At 41.1% G+C, this 27,432-nt stretch overlaps 1 protein-coding gene across 2 annotated transcripts; it reads left to right on the top strand.

Moving 5' to 3' along the window:
• Nucleotides 1-394: 394 nt before the first annotated feature.
• On the top strand, nucleotides 395-27,272 carry B3GALNT2 (beta-1,3-N-acetylgalactosaminyltransferase 2). Of its 2 annotated transcripts, none has more exons than XM_069010303.1 (12): nucleotides 395-591; nucleotides 11,364-11,457; nucleotides 12,707-12,807; nucleotides 13,895-14,088; nucleotides 15,102-15,197; nucleotides 19,613-19,723; nucleotides 20,472-20,550; nucleotides 21,754-21,937; nucleotides 23,627-23,752; nucleotides 25,823-25,982; nucleotides 26,402-26,458; nucleotides 26,822-27,272. In XM_069010303.1, the coding sequence occupies exons 1-12, from the start codon at nucleotides 498-500 to the stop codon at nucleotides 26,954-26,956; spliced, it is 1,431 nt and encodes a 476-aa protein (XP_068866404.1). In that variant the 5' UTR covers nucleotides 395-497; the 3' UTR covers nucleotides 26,957-27,272. The 2 variants fall into 2 exon arrangements, with proteins under 2 accessions (XP_068866404.1, XP_068866403.1); XM_069010302.1 differs by having other exon boundaries at nucleotides 11,310-11,457.
• The last annotated feature ends 160 nt before the right edge of the window (nucleotides 27,273-27,432 follow it).

The raw sequence follows: 27,432 nt of genomic DNA, 5'->3' as shown, positions 1-27,432 counted from the left end.
CCAAGGCGAAGCGCTCTCTCCTCTTTACTGGACTAGCAAAGGATTGTTCTGGAAAGCTATTTTGTTCCTAACGCAACGACTTTCGAGAAGGGGCATTCAGCGGATTATCGAATAACGATTACCCGGGGAGGGTTTTCCCGCAGCTGGTGTCCCGGCCGCGGGCAGCCGAGCGCTCTCGGCGAGGCGCAGTCCGTGAGGCGGCCGCGCCGCCGCCGCCGGTCCCAGTTCCGCGCCCCGCGCCGTGTGAGACGCGCGGAGCCGCCGCGCTCCCTCGGCGCCCCGCGGCATTGTGGGGGCTGTAGGCGGCCGCCGCCGCCGCCCGCGCCGCCGCCGCCCGCCCGGGCCGGGGCGGGACTGCAGCTCCCGGCGGCCGCGGGGCAACCGAGCCCGGCCCGGCCGAGCGGGGAGGAGCCGCGGGCGGCCGAGCCGGGCCGTCGCCCCGGCGCCGCTGGGAGAGGCCGGCGCGGAGGGGAAGGGGCCGGCGGCTGCGGCGGCCAATGCGAAACTGGCTGGTGCTGCTGTGCCCCTGTGTGGTCGGGGTCGCGCTGCACGTCTGGCTACTGCTGAGCTGCCCCGGGAGCCACCCGGCAGGTAGGAGAGGGGCGGGCGCCGGGGGATGCGCGGGGTGTCCGGGCGGGCTGGGCTCCTCCACCCTCTTTCCCCAGGCGAGGAGAGGTCGGGGGTGGCGGGGCAGGGCGCTGGTGGGGCCGAGGTAAGGGGGGCGGGAGGCGAGGGGGAATGCTGTGCCCGGGGCAGCGGGAGCAGCGGCCGGAGTGCCCGCGGGGTTCATGGGGAGGGAGCGAGCGTCTCGTACCGTGGAGCGGCGGAGAGCAGCGCAGGCTGCGCCACCCGAGCAGGAGGTACCGAGCGCGGTCGCGGTGCGGGGCTGCCGCGGGTGCAGAGCAGCAGCTCCCGCTTCCGAGCGCCTCCTGCGCCACTCGTGCCCTCCGCTCCCACCGAGGCACGTGGGGGAGGAATTCCCACCGATCTCGCTCGTGTCGCGTCATTCCCGGTCCTAGGAATAGCTCTTCGCGCTGCACTGTGTTTGCCTCAGCGGTCTTTAAAACCCCTGTGCTTCAAGAAGCTATTCATAGGACCGGGTATGATCCAACACAAGTGAAATCCGACCCCTGAGGGCTTACCTTGTGCTCCTTATAAAATGAGGTGTACTTTTCAGGCCACAAATCTTCCTGCCTGGAGGAAACGGGCTTTTGTTGGAACAGAAATTTTTGTCAGCTGCCCACAGGTGCTGTTTGACAATATTAAAAAATACTGTACGTGAACACGTAATGGTGTTTTTTTGACTTGAGATGTGCTTAGAAGTGTTTAGTGACCCAGTAGCCTGTTCACTAACGGGGCCGCACTCTGCAACTGGTGCCTGTTCCCTGTACAGGGTGTGCACAGCTGTGAGAAAACAGGAGTGCTGATTTCCAGTGGCAATTAATAATGCAAATATGCAAGAAGCAGGGTCGGTGCATTTGCATAGTTTGTAGGCTGCAGAGTTATATGGGTGTCTCTATGTATTCTGGCTCTTGCATATCAAATCAGCAGTGGTCACACTTGAATGATGAAAGTATGGGAATTCTAATTGTTGAACTTCTAGCCTGATGTGCGTTTGAATTGCGTGGTTGGTTTTGTTCATCTTTCATGGGGCTGCTTCAGAGCATTAATTTGAAGTGGCAATGTGGAATCTCGTGATGATCTTTCCCACATAAATGTGTTTTCCCCTAACAAACGTTTCTAAAGAAAGCCCGGCAGTTTCTCAGTTGGTGTTGGTGTGAATGAGTGGTTTAGGTCACTTAAATAATCACTGTTAAAGATATTAGCAAAAGTAGGAGTAACACAAATTTGTAGAAGAGCAACTTAACAAACTTGGGTGTCAAAGTCTCCCTGTTGCTTACTACAAGGATGAAACATCCTAAGGAAACTCCAGTTAGAATTCATTTAGAATGATTTACACAGAGACCAAAGACTCAAAGGCATAAGGATTGACTCTGGTTGAGTCACAAGGTTCAGGGCAGATCTCCTTGCTTTCCAAACTCCTAATGGAGCTTAGGTGCAGCTAAGTTCAGTCTTGATCTCCAACTTGATCAATGGTTTATATCTACATGATTTAGCAGCAGTTAATCAATGACTAATATAGCATTTACAAAGTGTTTTTCCTTTCCTATTAGTGAGTACAGTGGGTGAGAAATGATAGGAAATCCAGGTATGTGTTTCCTCCAGTACCTTAAAGTATCCATAAGCTGCTGTTACTCCTTTTTAGAACGGGGCATTTGCAAATGTTCTATTTTTCTTAAGATATATGGAGGAATCACCACAGTACCCCCTGTCCACCAAGTGCTCAAAAACTTTAATTCTCTACTTGGTCCCTGATGTTTTTCAGGTGCTATCTCAACTTCTGCTTTGTATAGTGCTTGCTGCGCTGCTGCCACCACTTGCCCCACCCTTTCAAGGGAATTTCCTCTAATTAGAATATCACCTATAGATCTGTACAGTTTCACATTCTGAGGGAGTGAGACTGTCTGTGAAAGTTCAGCAAGCATGGGATGAGCAATTGTGGGTGAATGTTTATACCCCTGTGGAAGTCTGTTATAGGTATATTGTGAACCTTCCCAAGTAAAAGAAAGTTTCTTTTTATCCTCCTGCAAGGGGACCGACCATAAAGGACACATCTGTCACACCTGGCACTGCTGCCCACAGTGTGTGGCTCCTTGTAGCCGTTAAAGTTGCAATATCAGGTACTGCAGCTCTTAGTGGGGCCATGTTGGCATTTAAGAGCTGATAATCAATTGCTAGATGCCACCTCCCATCCAGTTTTCAGACTGACCAAATGGGTGAATTGTATAGTGGGTTCCAGAAATAATGTGCTGTTTTTCTAACTCTGCTGTTACCCCAGAATTTCCATTTCATGCCCCAGCGGGAATCAGGCATTGAGGTACATTGGTAATCTTTGGATCGGGAGTGCCAGGACTGCACGAAGTACATGCACTGTACCCCTGGTTTCTGTCAGGTTTAGGGGCAAGATTTGAACCAAAGGACCACACACTGCTGACCATGAGGCACCAGGCTTGGATATTCAAAATATCCAAACCCAAAGTAGTTCTGTCATGATCTTTTGCTGCAAAGCAAGTAGACAACATTCGCTTCTCACCCAGAGCCTTAAATTAACTTTTGTGGTCTGGCTAATAACATTTGCTCCATTCACTGCAGTGGTTTTAACTCTGTGCTGTCCAAGTTGTACACCCAGCTTCTCAGCATCCTGTTGCATTAATATTGAAATTTTTGCTCCTGTATCTGTGTGGAATTTTATCAGTTGTTGAGGGCCAACAGGAATGATAATGTATTTTGGTTTAGTGATGGGTCTGAGCTCATATTCAGAGGAATCTGAGGGAAACAAAGAATCAGCTTTCCTCAGTTTGCTGTCATCAGGATCATCCCATATGTTCCCATCCCATTCTTCAGGGGATACAATTAATCTCCTAATCTGTACAATGTCAGGAGGATGGAGAGCCCACATAAACATAAATCTGATGTTTTCCTCCAACTTTTTTTTTCTCATTTTCTTCCTTTAACTGATTTTGCAGCTGCTCCGTTTTCAAAGACAGTATTAATTCAGTTGCCTTTAGGAGTTTTACTTCTTCCCTTAGTTATTGTACCCTTTTATTGTTATTCTTGCCATCTTGATAAGCAACTTCTAACCAGGTACCTAGCATTTTGCAAATAATTCCTTTTCCATCCTTTATCTGGCCCCAGCCACCTTTATCTGTCCTTTCACAGCTGTACAATCATGCCAGTTAACACAGCCCCATTCTTCTGAGAATTTGGAACTTGGACTTATTCCATGCTTTCGTAAGTAATCTGTGCTTCTGTTTGCCATCCAGTCAAATATGCCAATTTGTCACATATGAGTGGTTTAGGTTGCTTAAAGATTCACCGTCAAAGGTAGTAACAAAAACAGGTGTCACCTGGATTTAACCTGAGCTCACAACTAAGCACCATGCAGCCAACTCACTTGGCTTCGTTATTTACCATATTATTTACCTTGGCTTCATTAACTCACTAACACAAGATTGGAATAGACATGCCCAGCCATCAATTCTGCTTACTATTTCTTTAAAGCAACTCTTGATCTCTGTTGTAAAATGGCAGGTGGGCAGCCTACATTATTTAGTGAAGGCTTGAGGTGGCTTTGTGTCTGTTTGCTTGGATTTTCCTGGCAGTCATAGGAAGAGGCTGTTCCAGAAGCTTGTCCTGATTAAAAATATGTTCTCATTTCTAGCCTAAGCTTACTTGCAACTAGTTTATGCCCTTTAATTCTTAAGCTTTTCAGTCAAAAGGGTCTTTCTCCTCCTTCAGGTACACCTTCAGCATGTAACCATAGACGTCAAAGGTGTCTGTTTTAAACCTTTGCTTTCTTAAGTTGAGCACTTCAGGTACTTTTAACTTCTGGAGGAAAATAGGCTTTCTATTTCTGGAAAACAGTTAGTTTTTGTTATCTGTTGGTCAGATGGCTTTAAATGTAAACAGTGTTCCAGTCTTCACTTATTCCATCTGCTTTTCTTCCTGTATTGGAAGTACCTTCTGTAATAAGTCTTCCTTTTAACTACCCCTTGTGAAAGGCCTGTAGTGTGCCTGCATTCTTGGCCCTCAGTTGTGTCTCTCCCTGTGCAGTATTCAGACTTTCTCTATGTTCATGATCACATTTACCTCGGTGTCACAGAAGATAGAGTACACTTCTTGTAGGCAGTACTCAGTAATTGGAAAAAAATAAATAGGCTCAATCCTGAGACCAGAGGCTTTTGTTTTAGTCTCCTGACTTTGGTGGCTTCCTGCTTTGTTTTTGTTCATCAGTTAATGAGACTATAATTCACACTTCTGAACAAGATTTGTGCAAGAACATGCTTATAGGTTTAATTGAAATCCTTGTCTAACTGGTTACAAACAAGTGCTATCCAAAGGAAGTTTGTGAGTAGGAAGCTTTAGTTACTTTTTTGTAAAAGTCTTAGATAAATGCTAATTATAAAATGACCTCAGAAACTTGAGAAGGAACAGACAGACCTGCTTTTAGCACTCCAGGTGGATTCATTGCTAATTGTGTGTTTTAATTGATGGCACAAATCTTACTGAGTAGGAAGTTACTCACTGTAGGGCTTCAGCTACAGTGCCTAATCAGAAAGCCCCACACATTCTGTGTAATCTTCTGCTGCTTGGCTGATGCTAATGCCCTTTAAGTCGTTATTCCTGTTACATTTCTGGGGGTGTGTGGCAGCTAAAAATTGGCCCTTTTGGTTTTGCTATAGTCAATCTTCTACTAGTGAACAATTATGCAACAGATTAAAACCCACCATTTTCTAGAGTCGGCTTGTATGCCATCTGTTGTCCTGTGGCTCAGCATGTACTTCTTCAGGCGCTGGCCTAGTGGAACCAAAATATGGGAACAACCTATGAGGTGCTCTGTAATGAGAAGTTTTGCTAAAACATGGGACTTTCTTAAGAAAAGATGTTGTCTGAAATCTGGTAGTCCTATATGTCAGGGAGTAGCACGCTTGGTCACAAAGTTATTTCATCTTTTCTAGACATGTAAGGACTTACAGACTGGTGGCCTTGGACATGGAAACTCAGCAGGTCAGGTTTGGCATTGGCAGTAGATGTGCAGTTCTGCCTAAAATGCTTTGTCTCCCACCCTTCATCTGTAAGATCTTATTATAACATTGTTTTTCATGCATGGGCCACCCCCAACATAAAACAATCCCCTAACCTTTGATGGCCACAAAACAATTGACAAGGAATACACAAATAAGCTGATGGTATTTTCCAAAGGAATTGTGATTTTTTAGGGTTTTCAGTTATTCTGTGGACTGATGTCTGAGACATTGCAAACTACTAATGAATGGCACTGGAACTGCATTTTTGTATTTTGGCACTGGAGCAGGGGGCAAAGAGGACCAGTTCTTCCAGAGTTGGCTGAATTAAGGTTTTCAACAGTTATCCTCTAAATTGCCTACTGGATAGAACAGCCAGAAGAGATCAAGTAGCCTTCCCTGGGGTCAGGCTTTTGTCCCATGGCAGCAGGGATTGGTAGCCAATTTTCAACAGATAAAGGTGCTATGCTCTGCTTCCCCTGCCCCGCCACATCCCCACCCCTTCCCTCCACAAAATAAAAAAAGAAAAGGAGGCATCAGTTTCAGTGTTGGGAAAAGGCTTTGCTTTGTTTCTTCTGACTTTGCTTCTGATGCTTTGGCCATTGTTCCCAGTTTTGTCTAGAAATGTGCAAGTATTACATAATTAAGGTGTTTAGGGTATCATCACCCCACCACTATTACTACTGCCATTTGCCAATTCAGAAGGACCCTGCTGTTCTATTTCTTGCTTGCAGAGGTTTTGTTATTTGAATCTGTAAAGCTTGTCTAAAAGCTTGTCTGCCTCACAGAGTACTGTTCTCCTGCAGAAACCAGGGGTGCACATCTTCTAGCTCTGGTGTGAAGTAGGTGCTGCAGGGAGGTCATGTAGCTCTGCTTGCAGCAAAACATGTAATGCAGGTGAGCTGTAGCAGATTACTTTGGGTGAAGTAGATTAAAGGGGGAAAGAGCTGCTTTTGGTCTTTGGTTTGTTCTTTTTCTGTGCGTGTCAGCATTCTGGGAATACAAGTCTTTATATTCAGTTAATTCCTTCCTTTATGTTTGTTTGGATCTTCCACAAAGCGTCAGAGAAGAAAAAAGTATTAAACCCCAGGAATATGGTTGCAAAGTCACAGGAACAGGCAGAGATAAAAACCTAGAATGTGTGGGACTTTTTATTTTGAAGCAGTGTTGTTTCTTTTTAGTCTTATGAAGTGGATTAGTTGAGAATATTCTAAATAACTTCTGCTTGGCCTACTTAGTTCCATTCATTTATTTATTCAGGAAAAAAAAAAAAGAGAGAAAAGCTGCATTGGTAGCAGAAGATACAAATACCAGCCTTCTGTGGAGCTCACTTATTTTAGCAATTTTCCCGTGGAGGTGCTCTGGTGCCTGATATTACAAGTAAGCATACACTGCTGTGTTTCTCAGTGCAGGCACTAATGATGAGTCTTTTCTTTGTCCACTCCAGTTGCATGAAATCAACTTTTAATCACTTTGTGGACTGCATATTATGCCAAATTTCACTGAAAATGGCTGGCAAATTTAGTAGTTGATTGGAGACTCATCAACAGAGACATGTGCAGCAAGAATGTGTTTGTTGACAGAATCAAGCTAAATGATCTCTCTTTTCATCTCCTTATGATGAAGCAAATATAATTAACAGCCTAATTTGACATTTTATTGAGAAGCAATCTCATGGGAAGAAGAGATGCATGTTCATCTTTGTAGTTTGGGATTTTGAAAAACTTCAAGAGCTGTTGACTGCTGCTGAGGTGGTTAAAATCTGAGTAGGGTCAGCAGACTGCCTGTCAGCAGTGGCCTCTTTCCATGGCCAGCTCAGCCGGAGACACACCTCTGCATCTTTAGCCATCTGTTCCAAAGGCACAGCTTTGCACTCTACACATGCACTTGTTTATTTTTTCCTGTATCTCTCCCAAACTTTGATCTGTTGGTAGTTCTCAGTCAAGCTTGACAGACAGGTGGAGGCCCCAAAGACGAGCACTTTCACCAAGTTTCATGAAAATTGGTGACTGAGAATCCTGTGAAAGCTTCCTGAAGCTCATACTGAGGTGAAGACCTGTAGGGTAGATGTATGGTCAGATGTCAGAGAATTGTGTGGAAGCCTGTCCTTGCAAATACCACAGCCCAAGAAAGCTTCAGTAGGAGCTTATCATAAACAATGTGGCACAAGGTTCTGGCAGACTGGACTTAGTAGACTTAGAGCTGGCAGAAGTACTCCTTACAGCTGCTCTATGGAATTAAATGAATCTCAGCAGCTGAGGGAGGGCTGCTTGCTTTCATGTTTTTGTAGTTTTTGCTGCGAATTAACAGGTAGGCTTTGTGTATTGTCTCAGGTTCTCCTGAGAAGTCTTGGGCTAAGTAATGCGACTGAGGTGCAGCTTTGAGTCAGTAAGAATTCAAAAGCAAGGCAGGTAGTGGTAGTGTGACCTTTGGACTGGAAAGCTTCCTCTCCTTCTCCATACCTTTGGTCCGCAGCACTTTTCGGGTTTATCATGGAATGTGATATTGTAGCTTTTTTCTTTTTTTTCACCCCCTTCACAAACGACAAGATTTACAGCTTTTTTTGGTCTTTGAAATCAGAAAATTTAAAGACTTAATTATCTTGCACAAGCAGTTCCAGGTAAGAGTGAGCAATATGATATGATATGATCTGATATAATGTGATATTACATGGTGTGTATTTTTCAAGCCTATTACCAACACTTAAAATTTTCGCCTAAAAGTGCACAAAAATGGAATGTCAGATAAATAGCTTTGGTCCTCAGTGGCAAGTATCGATTGCTTGTCTAAATTGTCACTATTGGATTTGAGGTCAGCAATGTTTTCTCTTAAATTATGCTGCATCAGAGAGTATTTATGCACATATTAGAATTATCCTTATAAATTAATAGTAGCCTTAGTATTTTTTCCCTGTACCTCTCCCTTTATCTCCCTTTTTTTTTTAATAGTGCAAGTTCAGAGAGACACATATGAATCTATTTTCCTGAAATTTTAGCATTATTCCTACTTTTCCAATGGAAGTAGAATTCTTTTACTAGCAAGCAAAAAAAAAATGTTTTTGTCAAAGTAAGCTTTCTTTTTTTTTCATTTTCAGTGGTTTTAAAAGTAAAATGACATAACTCTTGGGACAGAGAAGACAATCTTCTGAATATAGAACACTGTCATGGTGTTCTAAAAGCAATAGGATATTAATTCTGAAGCATCTGTTACGTTAACATTGTTCCCATGTGGATGGTTCATAAGGAAAAGCTTCACTCATTTTAAAATATAAACTAATTAAAAGTGTGTATATTTGATTTGAGTATCTTATTTTTAGTTGGGTTTTTTTAAATTCATTCAAGCTAACTTATGCTATTCTGAGTCAAGTCACCCCATAGATTTGTGCCCTTAATTTTATTTTTCTTTAATTTTGATTGAATGAAATGGTTCTTCTTCTAATTAAAAGTGATATTTTAAAAAAGAAGTCTGTGTAAGCAGTACCTCATCTGCGGTCTACAAGCATATTAGACCTATGAACTTTATGCAGGAAGGCTTGGAGTTATGGCCAAAGAATAAACTAAGGATGGAAGAAGAACAAGGGAAAAAAAGGGAAGTGGAAGAAGGAATTATGTAACTACACGGGAATTTGCTATAGTGTTGTAGTCTTATAAACATATATCTGTCTCATGTGTCTCTGGTGTCTTGGAGAGCTGGTGATTCTTGGCTATGTAATGACCTATGAGGGCATATGGAGCCTCTGGAGAAATGGTGTTTACCAGCATAAAGGAAAACTAAATTGGTATTTCGATTGAACAGTGTGTTTGACTTACAAGTTTCTTCACATGTTATATAGGGCACTGGGTTTGCTGCTCTGTAGCAAACAAATCATATTCCTAAACCTCACCACCAATTCAATTATGGTTGTTGTAAGAGTGCAACAGTTGATTTCAGTGAAAAAATGAGGAATGGAACTATTGGCTCATTGCTTGGGGTTTTAAGTCGTTGTGAGCCTAAACTGGTAGAAACTTCTCTTAGTAGGTTAATGTTCAGTTTAAGTCATTGATAATCTTGTAGCTGTTTTCAGTACAGATTCATTTAAATAATGATGGAACGTAACCTTCTTATAGAAAATCAGTGTTTGCATGCTTAGAACTAAAATATTTAGTGGGAAATAGACTGGGAAAGGTTTTCTTGTGGAAACATGTCTCTGTAGTTTCTCTGCTCTTGCCTTGTTCTGAGAATCAATTCCAATTTTATTTGGCTTTGGGAGTCAGGGGTATTTTCAGTAGCCCTAAAGAGCAACAACAACAAAAAAGTTCTGAAATCTTGATGTTGATCAGCACGGAACAGAGGCAGGCCAAGGCCTCTCCCCTGCATGCTGAACACTGACAATGGGATATAAGGCTGGATGGATGTCTGGTGGGATTTGGCACAGCAGTTTTTGTGGCAGATGCTGTGAGGTCCTAGGTTAGTGAGCAGTGTAAAAGAACCATCTATTCAGCTTCAAAGTGGAGAAAGGGGATGCTGGTACGGAAGGTAGAGTCTGGATAATAATTCAGCTTTTCTAGTGGGAGTTCACAATACAGACTTGGCAGTGTTTTTGATCTCTTAATTAGATTCTAAAAAATCTTGTCTATGCTATATGCAGTAGTTTAAAGTGCACTCACACTTACATTTGTTTTCTTTATCTTCAGCCCAATGAAAAAACCAGTGAGATAAAAGGGAAGCAATCCTTTGCTAAGACTAAATGTAAATCTGTCTTAACTCTAGGATGTCTGATAGATTAAACTAAGCAAATTCACTTTAGCTACTTGCCTGACTGTTTACAGGCTCTAAATCAGAGCTTCTCAGGTCTCTATCTGGTCATAATCCTGCTTGAAATCAAATCCAGGTTTCATGATCCCTAAATTAAAACAGCACAAGCTAAATCCTGGATTACAAGTATTGGCAATGGCATCCAGCTTTGAATAAAGCCGGAGCATTCCCCTGTGTAGAGATGTAACACCCTGTGTGAAGGCAGAGTGGTGTTCAAAACCACTTCAAAACTTTCTAACTTCAAAAGGTTAGAAACAATAGGCCTTCAGATCCCACGCTGGAATGGTGGGGCAGAAAGGTGGTCCAGCAGCTTTAGAAAGAAGGGGGAAAATGGGTATGTTAGTGAAGGTTTTGGCATATTGAAAATGTTTCTCTGATCCCAAACCAAGAATGCAAACATAAGTCTGCTGCTTGTTTTTAGTGTTTTAGTTCTCTTGCTTTTGAGGTGTCCTTTAATCACAGAATTCCAGAATGGTTTGGGTTGAAGGGACCTTAAAGATCACCTAATTCCAACTCTCCTGCCATGGGCAGGGATGACTCCCACCAGACCAGGTTGCTCAAAGCCCCATCCTATCTGATCTTGAACACTTCCTGGGTTGAGTCAGCCACAACTTCTCTGGGCAGCCTTTGCCAGTGTTTCACCACCCTCTGAGTAAAGAATTTCTTCCCAACATCCAATCTTAATCTCCCCCATTTTAGTTTAAAACCTTTTCCCCTTGTCCTATCACTATCTGCATTGTAAAAAGTTGCTTCCTCTCCTTTTTGTAAGCCCCCTTTAAGTACTGGAAGGCTGGGATTTTAATTAGTGCTGCATCTCAGGCTTGTGGTAATAAGTGCATAAAGTAAATATTTGTCACTTTCTACTTTTAGGTCCACTGTCCTTCTTTCCTCAGTGGAAGCTGAAACATTATGATGTTATTGTAGGTGTTTTGTCAGCTCGACACAATCATGAACTACGCAGTGTTATAAGGAACACTTGGTTCAAGCACCTGAAACAACATCCTGCCCTGAACCAACGGTAACCTCTGCTGCTTTGTAATTTGGGCCTGGGGGGCAGGGGGTGAGGACTGTAATGCTGAAATATCTTGATTTAATAATTTTTCTTTTAAAGTATTTCCTAGTTTATTTCTTTCTTTGTTTTTGATCATCTTGTACTCTGATAGATTTTTTTAAGTCTAACAGTATATAAGAATACTTCTTGGGCTGTAACTACCTTTTATACACCGCTGTTTGCTTTTGCAATTACTTGCCACTGTTCCTTAGTGACGTATAAGCCTTTCTCTTTTTTGTGTTGCAATGTATGGTATGCAACTTGAAATGCTCTCTAATCCAGGATACTTGAAAACAGGCAGGATGGCATTTGGTGAGAGAACCATGAAAACAGCCTCAACTGTAAAGCTCAGGTTTATTTCCCGCTGAACCAGCACCAAACTGCTGCAGTGTGGGTGGCCCTTCCTGATTGCTTGCATAGACCTGACAGGTCTGTGTACAGACAGGTCTGTTTTTGCTGAGAAGCTCTGCTGCAGTTCATCCCTGGAAATGCTGCCATCCTCACACCTCACACCGAAAGCATTTTGCTGTTCCCAGATTTGGTGGCAGCATGCAGCCTAGAGTGCAGCATAGCCGCTTCAGTCATCTACAACTGTGACCTTTCATAGCTTATATGGAGTTCTGGGAGGACATTTAGCTGCTAGGTGAAAAGATAGGTTAAGGTGGATCCCTGCTCCTTGTAATACTGGATGTCTCCCAACTATGGAATAACCATGATTGGAGCTGCAGAGGAACCTCTTGTTTTGCTACAACCCAAAGTTGAAACATTTAATTGTAACAGCCTGGAGTCCTTGTTCCTCCTTTGATGCTATGTGTCTTTTTTCCTTACTATTTTGTCACTGACATTTGAATGCGTGGTATTTAAACAATCTTGAATTAAGTAACAAACCCAGGCCAGGAAGGGCAGGTCTTTGGGATCCTTCAGTGTTGCCATAGGTCTTTTTTCTGTTTAGTATGCTGGCTGTCTTGAATCTCATTTCTAGCTGCCAATCTTCCTTCGACCTCATAATGAGATGGAAAATGTTAATGTGGCTTTGGAATTGAGCTCCTATGAGGGGATTCACATGATTGCTCTGCATACAGACTGTCATTGCTTATTTTTAAGGGGTTCAAAATCTTAACCCTGTGAAAGACAGGCCATGATGATAAAATGAAGTTTATTGAAGAGGGAGGGAGGAGGGAAGAGAACTGGTGTTAATAAAACCAAATTATTTTAGTGTCCTTGTGAAGTTTATAATAGGTGCGCATGGTTGTGCTGTGCCAGTGAAGGACAGAGAAGACCCCTACTCCTGCAAACTTCTGAACATCAGTAACCCAGGTATAGAAGTCAACTTCTAAAAATTCTGTGGTCTGAACTAGAGCTAGTCATCTTTTCTGAAAGTAGTTTGGGGAGTTTAATTGAAACAGCCAGTCTTGAAAACAAATGCCTCCTAGAACTTGTTGGATAACCTTCCTGTAAGTACCATGTGCAGGCAAGAAAGGGAGAGATATTTGGGCATGTGAAGGGGAGGCCATTGGCTTCTAATGGATTTGCATTTTCCTTGTGTCAGACAGTCTCTCCCATATAACATACATTTTTACTTGAGTGTGTTAAATGAAATTGGAGAGAGACAGAATGACCTGGCATAGGTCATTGTCAAATGTGAAGAAAGTGGCAAGGTGACAGAGTCTTGTCAGGTGGACTTCTCTGGTGACAAAGTGAATTCTCTAAGCAAGTCTGGCTGATAGGCTTTTCAGATTCTGCTTTGGAGAGAAAACAATTAAGAAATGTTAAGTGGGTGAAAAAATTAAGTGCCATACAAAAATTCCTAACTAAAATGGTAAATTTTTCCTGTCACCTTTTGGTTTTTATTTCATTTTTGTTCTTTAATGCGAGTTAACTAAGGACTGCTGGGCACCTGAGCCATGATTCAACACAAAATGTAACTTCTGTTGCTTTCTTTCTGAATGACAACATCCCTTGTTCCCAAGTATAAATGGTACCTCAGGGTTTAGGTAGGTGATAACTCCAAAAAGCAGGCAGCTGAATTAAGTGGAGCTGTATGCCATTTTGATACATGAATAATTATTTTATTATGCTAATATACAGGTATTCATGCAGTCAAATAGCATTTTTGTCTTCCTGCTGTGGATTTATTGTGTTTTTAGTCTTTTCCCTGTGGATATGGAGGCATTGAGTTGCAATTGCTATTTGCCTGCAGATTGCTGTATCATTGAAATTTTTCCTGCTGCAGTCTGCAGCCCACTGTATTTTCTTTTACTCCAGTGTTTGATTATCCTTGTGCTCTTGTGATCCATCCTAATTAACCAGAATGCTTTGCATGTATGCAGTGTGTTTTGTGTGTATCCAGTTCAGGAACTATGAACTTTTCTCACCTTACCTCTGTCCTTTCCTTTTCATACAGTTTTGAATCAGGAAATTGAAGCATTCAGTCTCCCTGAGGACATACCTTCTGTGCTGTCTGAAGACAGAATCGTCAGTGTGAACTTCCGTGTACTTTACCCCATTGTCATTACCAGTCTTGGGGTATTTTATGAGGCTGATGGGGTGGGATTCCAGAGGAACATCACTGTAAAACTGTACCAGGCAGAACATGAGGTAGAGTATTGTAGTTATCTTTCGAAAGCATGTTGTCTCGTTTTTGGGGATTAAGTTCTTACAGAAAGTGACCTGCTGTGTTGGTGAGTTAGAAGAGAAGTATTTAACTGACAAGCATAAGAATGACATTTTTCTTCTGTTGCATTTTAAATTGTCGTGTATGTACACACACACACGCATCCTGGATGAGGAAAAGATGAAATTTACAAAGTGCTATGAGTTAATCTAGATGCTGTTATGAAAGAGCACTTACCTCTAATTCCAATGCACAATTTTTTGTTCGTATTTGAGGTTCTGAATATTGATAGGAAGGAAGAATATAAAGAATAAAAAATAAACTGTCGAATATATTTAAAACACGTGTACAGAAACATACATTTGGTGTCTTCAAGCAGAGATGCAGGACAGCTATAATTTTTTCTTGTCTGTCTTCTGCCAAGACATTTTAAGGTTTCTAGAAACTGGTATTATTTACTGGTAATAATCAGACTTCACTGATAATTTCTCCGGTCCCAAGCTGTTACGGGTTTGATAGAATAGCTTTGTGCTTTGGAGGGAAAAAAAAATTTGAGCATGATTGTTGCATTTGATATATTGCATTTATCTCAACCAATAACTTGATAGGCCAATTTCAAAACTTCTTCCTATGCTACAGTTGAAAGAATTGTAAATATGACTTTCATGATGAACTTCCAAAGAGTTTGTTTTATAATAGCCATAATAAAAATAAAGTTATACTGTAATCAAGTTTATGTTTTCTAAATGGTAGAATTCCTACATGTTCAATGTCTAATAATTTTATCTGCATTAACTTTTTACTTCCAGTGAAGAAGAAAAATTAGTATCATAAGAGAGCTTGGAGACTGTTTTCTAAAGATTGGAATTTGGCAATGCAGCATCTTTATGTAATTTGTTATTATCTAAGAGCTCTTTGATGGCATATGTAGTACAGCAGCACTTTTTATGTGTGTTTTGGTTTTTTAAATTTTGATTTTTTTCTCTGTTGTTCACAGGAAGCAATCTTCAGTGCTCGCTTTAGTCCACCAAGCTGTGGAGTGCAGGTGAACAGATTGTGGTACAAGCCAGTAGAGCAGTTTATTTTGCCAGAGGTATGTGCAGTGTCAGAACTGCCAGCAGTTCTTTTAAGTCATCTGGACAGACTGACTGATAAAACTGGCCTTTGCTTGAGGCAGAAAAGGGCAAGTGAAAACCTCTAGAATGTTAGTTCACAGAATGGGTAGGTAGTTGCAGGGCTATGCTGAAATCCAGTATTTATTTCAAAGCATCTTATTATCATGAGTAGTTATAAAGCAAAAAATACAAATTGACAAAAAATTACATTGTCAAATAGTAGCAACTGCAGAAAACCTTTCTGTTTCTGATTGAAAACTGTACCTGCTTCCTTTCTGTGGGAGAGTTTACCAGTAAATGGGATGCTTCTTTCTCCCTTTTCTGCTTTATCAGACATTATCAGCAAGATAGGGAGGGGAGGATGGCACAGGTTTCTAGGGAACAGCTGGAAAAGAGGTTTCTACATCTGATGTCTTGGACATAACATCAAGATATTGTATATTATATTTGCAATGACAGTGTTATTTGGTTTTGATAGAGGGATGTCGAACCTACTTGTGACTGCCTAGGAGGGAACACAAAAAGATTAAACACAAAAAGAACAGAATATCATAGGAAAATACCCTGATGTTGTTACAGTGAAGGTTTAATGAATACAGTCTGACTCAGAAGGAGAATCCTAGTTAGCAGACCCTCCCAGGTACAAGGAATTGTTCTCAGTGGACCAGTGATCTCTCACTAGATATATCAGCTACCATTTTAGACAGTTTCCCTTCATTTAAATATTTTCCTGGACTCTTGCTGCTATTTCTGTAAGTTGTCTTTAGGTCTGGGTTGTTTTGTTATTCAAGAAATTGTGTTATGAAAGAATGAAGCAAGAGAAGACTGAAGAGGGAAGAGAGGACAATTTGGGCCAGTTTATTTCCTGATTTATTCCCCTGGCTCTATAATAATGAATGCATTTGGAAACCTGTTCATTTTAAGGGGAATCTGCAGCTGGCTGATTGGTTTATCATCTTAGACAGTGTTTACTGAATACTGTACAAGTTGTTATGCTGGCAGGAGACCTTCTGGGTGAGCAGACCACTTGCAGTATTTTGTGCATATGTTTTGACAATCTAATTTCATACTAAAATGATTAGGGGTTTATTTTACATTTTTAAAAAGAGTATTGGTTACCCAGTAATTTGGTAGTCTATCATGTGAGCCTTTTCCCTGTAAGACTTTGTTTCGAGATGCTAAAATTCTAGGCAGTTGTAATTTTGCTATAAATGGTTGCAATTTTCCTGAGAGGCAGATGGGGAGTGTTTCCTTGAGAGAGAGGATATTAGTATTCATATATTTCTTTGTGTGGGCTTCCTTAATCTGATGTGTGTCATGCGCCGAATGCTTACAGGGTAACACGATGTTTCTAATGTAGATTAATAGGGCTTATGCACAGCATGTAATTTCCTGTGATGCTCAGGATGCTGAAGCATACACGATGATTCAGAAGAGATGGCAATGCCCACGTGTTCCTGTCTACTTGTCTGAGAGCACTAAATTTAGTGAACTATTAAATTGTCATAGGATGGTTTCTGAGACAGCATCTATTCTCTGTCTTTCCACCTTGAAGAAGTAATGGATTGTACAGACTGCTGAAGAGCTTCATTCATCTTCCAGCTGAAGTGCTGCTCTTTCTGCTCGTCTTGGGGAAAGGAAAGGAAATGCAGCATTAGAATAAGCATCTGGCAGGCCAGATTGTGAGAGACAGAATCGATCATTCAGCTTTGGAACGACTGAAAGCTCAGAACAGCAGAAACGCTGCAGATAACAAAAAAAACACAAGGGGCCCTTACAGACAAGTCTTAGCAATGCACTTATTTTGTCAAAAAGCCATGGGCCCCTTGCATGGAGATGGGACTCTACTGCACCTACTCTGTATTACTAATGGGGAGTAGTTAGAGGAACAAAAAGCACAGCACTGTTGAACATTAGGGAAGGAGTTTGGCAGGGCTGCATTATGTCAGTACACCTGTTCGGTATTCACTGTAAATGCCACTGCGCTCTGGCAGCAACAAGGCTGGAATTTAAATGGGGAAAAACAGATGATGTAGTCTCAGGTGTGCCACTAATGTTCTTGCTTTAAGCATTTTCAGACCTCAGCTTTCATTAAGTGACTTGGAGTAAGAATAGCTGAAGGCTAAAGTCATTAGAAAATTTGCTTACAAGTCTTTCAACCTGGAAAATAATGATAGTTTGCAGTTTTAGGACACCTTACACTGAGGTTCACTGGTAATAACTGATTAAGACTCTTGGTATGTTTGAAGTCAGTATCAGTAATAGTGGTGAGAATTGTAATGTTTCTGCTTGCTGAGGCATGAAAGGACTTTCTTGCTCCTAAAGGACTCTTCTACTCACTAAACAACTTACCAAAGGTTGTGTCTGTAAACAGGGCACTGAAGTGTGATTAGAGCCCAGTCCCTATAGCAAAAAACATTGGAATGGGAGATGACAGTCACTGTAAACAGAGAAATTGAGCCACTAAAAAAAGTCTTAATAATGGCCCATTTGTTTTGATAACTGAGAAATAATTAAACAAACAACAGAAAGCTGAGTATGAGTCAGCAGCCATGAGGGCCAGCCATGATGCTGCATCAGGCACAGCATCGCCAGCCAGGCAAGGGAGGGGATTGTCCCGCTCTGCTCTGCACTGGGGCAGCCTCACCTCGAGTGCTGGGGGCAGCTTTGGGTGCCACAATGAAAGAAAGACATTAAACTGTTAGAAGGTATCCCAAGGAGGGCATTGAAGATGGTGAAGGCCCTTGAGGGGAAGCCGTATGAGGAGCAGCTGAGGGCACTTATTCTGTTCAGCCTGGCGGAGACTGAGGGGAGGCCTCACTGCAGTTACAGCTTCCTCACGAGGGGAAGGGCAGGCACTGATCTCTTCTCTGGGGTGACCAGTGACAGGACCCGAGGGAACGGCCTGAAGTTGTGTCAGGGCAGGTTTAGGTTGGATATCAGGAAAAGGTTCTTCACCCAAAGGGTGGTTGGGCACTGGAACAGGCTCCCCAGGGAAGTGGTCACAGCACCAAGCCAAGAGCTCAAGAAGAATTTGGACAATGCTCTCAGGCACATGGTGGGATTTGGGAATGGTGCTGTGCAGGGCCAGGGGTTGGACAGGATGATCCTAATGGGCCCCTTCTAATTCAGCTTATTCTATGATTCTGTGAAACAAGGGGAAGGTATTGAGCATGGGAGTCAGGCTTGAATAAACACGGGCTAGCTCCGTTATTAGATTATAAAGCTGACATTTTAAATAATAGATGAGAGACTTCTGAAATACACACACAGCTGTCATTAAATACTGAGACTGCTGCAGATGTTCAGAACTACTTCTAGAGGAAAGCAAAAATTAAGCTGAACTCTAATCTAGACTTAACAGTGTTTCAGTAACTGGAGAATTTTTGGAGAAGGTTTCTAGTGTACAAGGAAGCTAAAATGGGGAAGAGATGAGAGGTTGGTATAAGTGAACAGACTTCCTACAGCAACGGGGATGCATCTACAAACAAGTTGTTTTTCTGTTCCAACGCCCACACTAACAACCAGTGTGTTTCCTATGAAACTGGGAGAGACAAAATGGAATGTGCTTATCTAGGAGTCAGGAGTATAACAACCCTACTCTGTTATAAGAGAGAAACTGCTTTAAAAATTTTTAAAAATAAAATTCTACCAATACTCTTACCTGTACAACTGTTCCTTTGTATGTTCTCAGGGGTCTTCAGTTTAAAGTTGAGATGAAGTACTTTTAAATGCAGGAATTTACACACACACACACACATACACATATATATGTAAAACATGGAGTGGCATAGCCTAATTGAACAGTTAAACCAAAAAATTGTAAAGTTATTCATTTGTCTTTTTCTTCCTTATCAGCCAAGATGTGAGGTCAGAATTCTGTGACTCCTACAGTAGCTTGTGACAGCTTTACTGGGATAAAGGTGGCCATATTTTCCTTTGAGTTTTGCTGGTGTCAGGATCGACTCTCTGATCTCTGTTTGGCAGATAACTATAAAAGCTGAGCTTGTTTTCAAATCTGTTTTAACGTATTCTCTTTGTAAGGCAGGATTTTTTATTTGGTTTTTTAAAATTCACTTCAGGTCACCTTTAAATGCTATTTTGATGATTTCAGAAAGCCAAAGCCTTTTACACTAGGCTTCTGTTAAAAGTTTAATATATTCATCATTAGTCTTAAAAGCGTCATTATGTGTTACTGAGTTTCACGGATGTGTTTCTTTTATGTGTAACTTATTTTTATTGAAGTGTAAGTAAAACATTTATGTTGTGCACTCAAGCTAAATCTTATGTGAAGTTGACTATTTTAAAAGAATTTTTAAAAGCCCAAACTGTTTGACTTTCATTATTTGAAGTCTTTGTATACCTGCATAACAGTGTTGTGCTCTCTTACCAGAGTTTTGAAGGTACCATTGTGTGGGAGAGCCAGGATCTTCAGGGCCTGGTTTCAAGAAACCTTCATAAAGTGATGGTGAATGATGGAGGAGGTGTTTTCAGAGTCATTACAGTGAGTCCCTTCACCTTCCTTTCCACCATGTTTCTGTTTTTCCTATAAATGTTGAGAATTTAGCATTTTACTTTCCTCTGTTTCTCTGTGTAAATCATTAATTCAGTTGGGCTTCTCGTTTTGTCTCAGAAGAGAAGTTTTGCTTTGCCTTCTAGCAAAAAAATTATGCTCGTAAGTGGCATTTTATTTTGAGGGGAGTAAAGCTCTCATTGTTTTTGTCAGACGTGAAGCCAAATGAGGGTCAAAAATCCTGTGCTAAAATCCCAACTGATGGGATTAAGTCTGGTTATTTGCTTTTTTGGTAGTGTATCTCTTTTCATGTCAAATTGTTGCTTGCCTAAACATCCTGTGTTGTCATAATTTAGCCAGAATAACTTTACATTTTGCTGTCAACTTTGAAACTAGTTTTCTGAAAGTTTCAGTGGTACTGCTAGTTTTGGGTGAAACTTAAAAAAAATACCACAAAGCGGTAGTTAAAAATCTTAGTTTTAGTATTTCATGGCACGTTGTGTGATTCTTGGGGTGGTCCTGTGCAGGACCAGGAGCTGGACTTCAATAATTGTGGTGGGTCCCTTCCAACTCAGGATGTTCTATGATGCTTTGATTATGCAGGTGCCTAAACCAGCAGAGCTTTAAATTCATTTCATTGTTAATTGCTAGAAAACTTCACACCTTAAAATCATAGGGAAAACACATCAGTATGAGAGATGAATTAATCTATTACTTTCTATTAATCTGTTCCTAACAGGCAGGGGAAGGGTCACTGCCACATGAACTCACAGAAGGTGTGGAGGGAATAGCAGGTGGTTTTATCTACACTATTCAAGGTAAGTCCACAAAACATAGCATGACATTTGATGTTATGGCAAAACAGGTAATTTAAATTATATTTCTGAGTATAACTTGTGCTGTCTCCATGAACTTACTCATCCTAGGTTTTCTTTTAGTAGAAGCAATTTCTTCCTGGCTTTTCTATGCTTAAAGTCAATGTCCTGATGTGGTTTCTTTGCTTGCCTTTTGTGAGCCACTCCAGTTGACTTGCCTCCCTCTGTCTTTCTATCTAAACTCTCTTCTTGGCTTTTTTGTTACCCAAAATCAAGTTTTAAAAAGTCATACAATGAAATCTTTCCCTGATATTTTTCATTTTTTCCAGGTCTGCTGCAGTTAGAGGTACTATATCACCATGTTTATTATGGACAAACAGTTTCCATCCCTCTTGTTGCTCTTTTACACCTATTTCAGCAGAATGTTCAGAGATTTTATAGGAGCCCTTTCCAGTTTCTAAGATTTTGGCCACCTAGCACTGGAGTCGATGTGTTCTTACTGGTCCATTGTAGCCAACATAAGCAGTGACTTTGAGTGTTATTCCTGTGTTTTTGTAGCTAGGCCTGGCAGATGTAATTGGGCAGTCCTGCTGTCTTGTCATCTGTGTAGGAGCCTGAATTGAGGTGTGTGCTAAAGCCCTTCCATCTTGTTTGTCAAACTCTTCTTCAGTACCACAAACTACCTCCTTATCTGCAATATATTTTTAGCTTTTACCTGCAGTTATGTGATGTGGTTCAGCAGGGACCATCTGTGCTACATCAAAGCAATGCCTATTTGATTATATTTAGCATAGGATTGTTTGTTTGTTTCTGTGTTTATTTTTTTATGCTAGATGCATATGCTTGGAAGTAATTGACAGTAGCCTTTTTACTCTACAGATAAGAGTAATAGTGAAGTCCCAGACTGTTCTTTATATTAAGGAGCCTTAAAAAGTTGAATTCTTTTATTACTGAAAAGGAAGAGAATACTTTTTTACTTTAAACTTTTAGTGTCAGACCTTATACAAAAAATATATTTCTTTGTTGTTCTGCAACTTTTACCATTTTGTAAAAATTCTGAAATTAATTGCAGGATTTTCATAACCCCATTAATTCAAATTAATCCTTCAGATTCATTTGGTCAGTGTGCCCTGTATGATCCAAGAGAAATGTCAAATAATATGTAGATATGTATCTTTGTTTAATAATGGGTGCTGCTTCTTTCAGAAGGTGATGCTCTTTTAAAAAGCCTCCATACTCGCCCAGAAAGGTTTACAAGTCACATAAAAAACCTTGAAAAAGAAGATGCTTTATTGAAGGAAGAAAGCAGTACCTATGATGACATTGTTTTTGTAGATGTGATTGACACTTACAGAAATGTTCCCTCCAAACTGCTGAACTTCTACCGATGGTAAGGTGAAAGTATTTTCTTATTTTCTCACAGGAATGGTGCTGTTTGTAGTGCAAGATGATCCAGGAGATTATGTTATTTGATAGGTTCCATGAAATACTTGCTTTGTGATTTACTTCATTTAGTTGTATTTCTCTCTCACAATTTTGGGTGCATGTAGTGAGTAAAATAGGAGTGCCTATAGTTTTTTGAATGTTGACCCTTGGTGCCTCAAATCAGCATGAGCTGGCAAGACAGGCTTCTGCTCTAAGAGTCCAAGTGTGAAAATTTTCGTTCCTCCTTGTAATTTCTTTTCATTTGTCTCTAACAGAAAACTAGCAGCTTTAGTATTTTAAAAGATGGCTTTTGGCCAGTTTGTATACTTACTCAGTGTTCCAGTTTGTGGCCATTGCCTCTTGTCCTGTCAGTGGACACCACTGAAAAGAGCCTGGCTCCATCTCTTTACACTCTTCCCTTCAGGTGTCATTATGAGCTCCCCCTGAGCCTTCTCATCTTCAGGCTGACCAGTCCCAGCTCTCTCACCTTTCCTCATTGGAGAGATGCTCCAGTCCCATAATCATCTTGATGGCCCTTTGTTGGACTCCCCACCCCGTATGGCCGTGTTCCTCTTGTACTGAGGAGTCTAAGACTGCACACTGTAGTCTAGATGTGGCCACACCAGTGCTGAGTGGAGGGGAAAGATGGGAAGCTTGTGTACAGGGGGGACAGAAGGTTGAGAGGAAGAATTTTCTTAGTATAATGCACTGTCTGTGGTGAATCTAGTAAGTTACTACCCCTACTTTGCAATGATTTCCATTACTCTGAGACAACTGTTTCAGTTAATTGATGCTGCTGTGGAGTAAGAAATATAACTGACAGTTGTAATTTAACCAAAATTCAGTTTAGTTGCTTGCAAGATTATGCACTTACTTCACAAATTTCATGGCTATGAATGTAACTGAAAAACTGAACCATGCTTTCAGTTCTAAAAGGTTTTCATGTCAAGACATAGATCTTTGTGATCATTTCTTACAGATTAGCAATTTTTCAAGATTTAGTAACAAAAGGCTTTAAAAAATGCCTGTCTTGTTATGAGAAGGTATCCTTAAAAACGTTCGTAACCAACTCAGTGATAATCCCTAGAATCTTAAGCTTTTTTGGTTATTTTATGCATGTCACATTCAACTATTTCAGACAGGTAAAGATAACATTTTTCATATTTGAAGGGTGCATTTATAGAGAAAGAGTAACTACAGAGTTGTTTCCACAAATGTTTTTTACCACCTACAACCTTCTCATTGCCCTTGAACTGTCTCATCCTGAAAGTAGGCTACTGATGTGGAGCCAGTGGCTTTTAACAACTGTGCTGCCATTAGCATCAGGGATTCATATCCTTCTGAGGTCAATATTGCTTAAGATGGTTTCATTAGTAAATCCACAATCTGTCCTGGAGAACAAAACTTCAAATTTGTTTTCTTCCACTCATATACAAGTCCATGTTGTAACATCATCATAGGATACTGCATCTCCTTTCTGAAAGACAAGCAGTCAGCCTTTGTTGATAGAGAAAACATTTGAAAGTCAAGGGTAGGAAAGACATTCCTTCCCTCTTGCTTCTCCCCCTGCATCCCAAAAACCCCTTGCAGAGCCTGCTGTCTATAGTTTGTGGTGTGCAGCTCAGCATCTCATCACTTTTCTTTCTGGCTACAGGACAGTTGAATCAACGAGTTTTGACTTGTTGCTGAAGACGGATGATGACTGCTACATTGATTTGGAAGCTGTTTTTAACAGGATAATGCAGAAAAAATTGGACAGGCCAAACATTTGGTGGGGAAAGTAAGTTGTTTTTTTAAGTTATCTTTAAGAGATAGATACTATTTCTTTAGTGAATGGTTTAGTGATTTAAGTCTGTTTTCATGTGGGTTCCCCTCCCGTGCCTAGGGAAGCCAGTTGTAAAAAGCAAGACTTCTGGATGAGTTAGAATTCTGAATCTCAGAATACAGAAATCAGTCCTTTACAATAACTTTCCAAAGTATGCCTTTACAGTGAGTTAAACTTGCTGAATATCTTACATGGTTTTAAAATGTGTTATAGACATCTTTGTCATGGTACTTAAGTAAATAAGAATTTTCCAGCAATACAATGAAGTTTAAAGGAAAGTACATACTACAGAACTATAAATACTACTTTTTGTGATGTCACTGTGATTTTTCTGGTGGGCTTGAGGAAGTAGGGTAAACAGGAGAAATAAAATTTCTATTATGGTCTGCACTGTATTTTAACATCTGTGAATTTCAGGCATTGCTGCCCATTTCTGCTGCTGTTTGAAGTGGTAGGTCTGATTAATGAATTTTTGAGTGGACTTTCCCAGCCTGTATTACACTTGTGAATAACCAGGGGGATCAAAATAGCCCATATCTTCCCTTCCATCCATGGAATGCATCGCAGCTCTGGTATGACATCCAATATCGCAGACACTCTATGCTACTATAGCATTCACTATAGCATAAGGGCACAATGTGCCTTCCTGTTGCCGTCTGCTTATTGAAGAAAAACAGGCCTTTGCTGCTTTGCTTCACAAATCTGGTCCTGCCTGTTGCTTACTCATAAAGTGATTTAATAAAGTGTGTGGTCAAGTGTGTGAAATAGTTGGTTATCTTGTGATTATCTCAAAGATCTGTAGGAGTGACATCTTTGATTGTAAATTCTCTAATAGTCACAGTCTTCAGGTCAGGCAAGTGTGACATGTAGGGAACAGAACGCTAAAATAACCATGGAAGTATAAAATGATTATCAAAGCAGATGCTTCTCAGTCTGGAGGGGGTTGAACCCTTCATGCTGTGATTCAGTGGAGTGGAAGATACCAAGTCTAAAGTGAATTCAGGTATCAGATGAGACTTCTATTTACTTGGTGCTTTTACATGTCAGCTTCAGCTGAGAATGTGCAGAATCTGATAACATATCTGCCACTCAGCTGTAATTCCTCCCTTTCAGGGCTGTTGTCTGAGGTGACAATTCTTAGTAGCTCACTGAAGCTTTCAGCTGCTTGTGCTCACGACTGAAAGCTGCAATGCTGAATCTCTTTGTAAATCGGGGAGACCCTGCTGCATTGACACAGTTATGTCTCTTAGCTCTCTGTGAGTGCATGAAGTATTTGTGAGGCCAGGGGAGTGCAAGAGCAGCTTGTTCCCAAACAGGAAAAGCAGGATGCTTCTCACTGCCTCACTCGGCAGGGTCCATAGTGCCTCTGGGAGTGTGTGGAGAGACTGTGCAGACAGAGACTGCTTCCTGCAGCCCTCTAGTAGTGAATAAAGCCTCCCTTAGAGAACACTACTGCCAGGAAGGGTTTTTTGTAATTCAGTGATGGCAGCCTTTGAACATCTCCTTTGTTGAGCTTCATTCGAAAAACAGCTTAGAGAAGGTACATATTGCTTCCTGATTTTTAGGCAGCCACTACTTTTAACAGGAAAATGGGTTGCATGACATTGCTGTCTGCATCCCCTGCTGGAGGCACTGACATTGTGTCATGTTGATTAACCAAAGGGGTTAATTAGCAGGATACAGATGTGCCTGTTGCAAAATAGGTAAGGATGCATGTGCTTACTTGGTTCAAAACCCAGCAGCAAGGTGCACATGCTGAAGACCTGACTGTCAGTGTTGCTTTTGTTTCTATTCTGAGAACTTTCTCTTATTATCCAACATTGAGGCCAAACAACAGTTACAATTTTAGCTTTGTGTTCAATTAGATGTGTGCCCTAGAGAAATAAGACTAGGAACTATAATTAGGATCATCTACTTCTTCCTCTCAGTCTTATTTTGTTATCAATGTTGCTTCAGTCGTTAGCAGTGTTCATAGGTTCCACAGAGGACTCTCTATAAACATCTCATGTCTAACATGGTCTTCAGTTTCAGACTAAATTGGGCAGTTGATCGAACTGGGAAATGGCAAGAACTGGAGTATCCAAGTCCTGCATATCCAGCCTTTGCTTGTGGGTCTGGCTATGTCATCTCCAAAGACATTGTGCAGTGGCTGGCAAGCAACTCTGAAAGATTAAAAACGTACCAGGTAATAAAGATTAGTTCAGTTTTTCTATGTTAAACTGGTCTGGGGAACAGCATGTACTGGCTGAGTCAGAAAGAACATTGCTCAGGTGTTAGTGTTGGGTTCTCCTGGCTAATGCAAGCTTTTGCCATGTTTTTGGTTGCTATGCTTAGTGTCTGTTCTAGGTTAAAGCACAGATGTTTTGGACTGAGAATGTCTGGAGCTGCAATCTTGTTTTTTGTCCTCTGTTTTTGTAAGAACCGTGTATTATCATGGAAAAGCTGTGAGGATTATTTTAACACCTCTGCAGTAGCCTGGTGTAGGTTTTTGTAGTTACCATTCTTTACTGCTGATAGATGAGGCAACTTATTCCAGGTCACAGTTACACTTTACGCTTTCTTGGTGCTAATATCTGCATTTTTTATTTTAATGTGTCATCTCAGGGTGAAGATGTGAGCATGGGCATCTGGATGGCAGCTGTAGGACCCAAGCGATATCAAGTAAGTCTGAAGGAATTGTCTGATCTTACAGAAAGAGGAACATGCCTGCTGTTCCACGTAGCATAAAATAGGAGAAATGTTCTTTTCTTTAAAAAGAAATTGAAATAACCATTGAATTAAAATCCAGAGGAAAAAATCTTTTAAAGATGTATTTAAAAGAAAAACCACAAAACTGCCACAAACCACCTGCAGCCCCCATCCCTACCCCCAAGTTCTCTGAATAGGTCTAGGAGATCAGCTGGGGACCTTTGTGTGCAATATTTATTGCTAGAAACAATAAACACCTGATTCTTGGAAGTGAAGATTGTTGGAGACTAAATTCTTTCTAAGAAAAGCTATTGAAATGGTTCTCTCTCTTAACAGGATGGCCTCTGGTTGTGTGAGAAGACATGTGAGAGTGGCATGCTATCTTCCCCCCAGTACTCTCCCCAGGAACTGGGAGAGCTCTGGAGATTAAAGGAACTATGTGGAGATCCATGTAGATGTGAGGAAAGATGATGGACTTGCCTTGGGAAACAGGGTAGTGTATAATGATCATGGAAAAGTGTACATTTGGATTAATTTCTGGAACAGTAAGAAATATTAAGGTACCTTTTAATGTTGGGTTTCAACTAAAGTATAACAATATTTGCACATCCCTTTTGATAATTACAAGTGGACTGATACTATTCATTTTCTATAAGTATAGATGGTGATCTGACAAAAACCAAAATGTTCAAGATAAAAAAAATCCTTTTTATATAAAGTCAAAGACCTACTTGTAATTAATAAATGCACATAAGAATGCCAACTAGCCTGTCTTTTGTAAATTAAAGCACTACTGATAGACTCAGTATAGAGCCATAGCAGGCTCCTGGGGAGAGTTGTGCTCAGCACCAGGGCAGCTGGTAAGTCTTGCTGCAGCAGGTTCTGTGCTGTCTGAGGGGTTGCCCTCATCTGTGCAGGGACAGGGACAGCAGTGGGGGTTAGGATTT

This window comes from Aphelocoma coerulescens, chromosome 3 (genome assembly GCF_041296385.1).
Source record: "Aphelocoma coerulescens isolate FSJ_1873_10779 chromosome 3, UR_Acoe_1.0, whole genome shotgun sequence".
Classification (NCBI taxonomy): Eukaryota; Metazoa; Chordata; class Aves; order Passeriformes; family Corvidae; genus Aphelocoma; species Aphelocoma coerulescens.
This window is presented reverse-complemented; position numbering and strand designations above follow the sequence as displayed.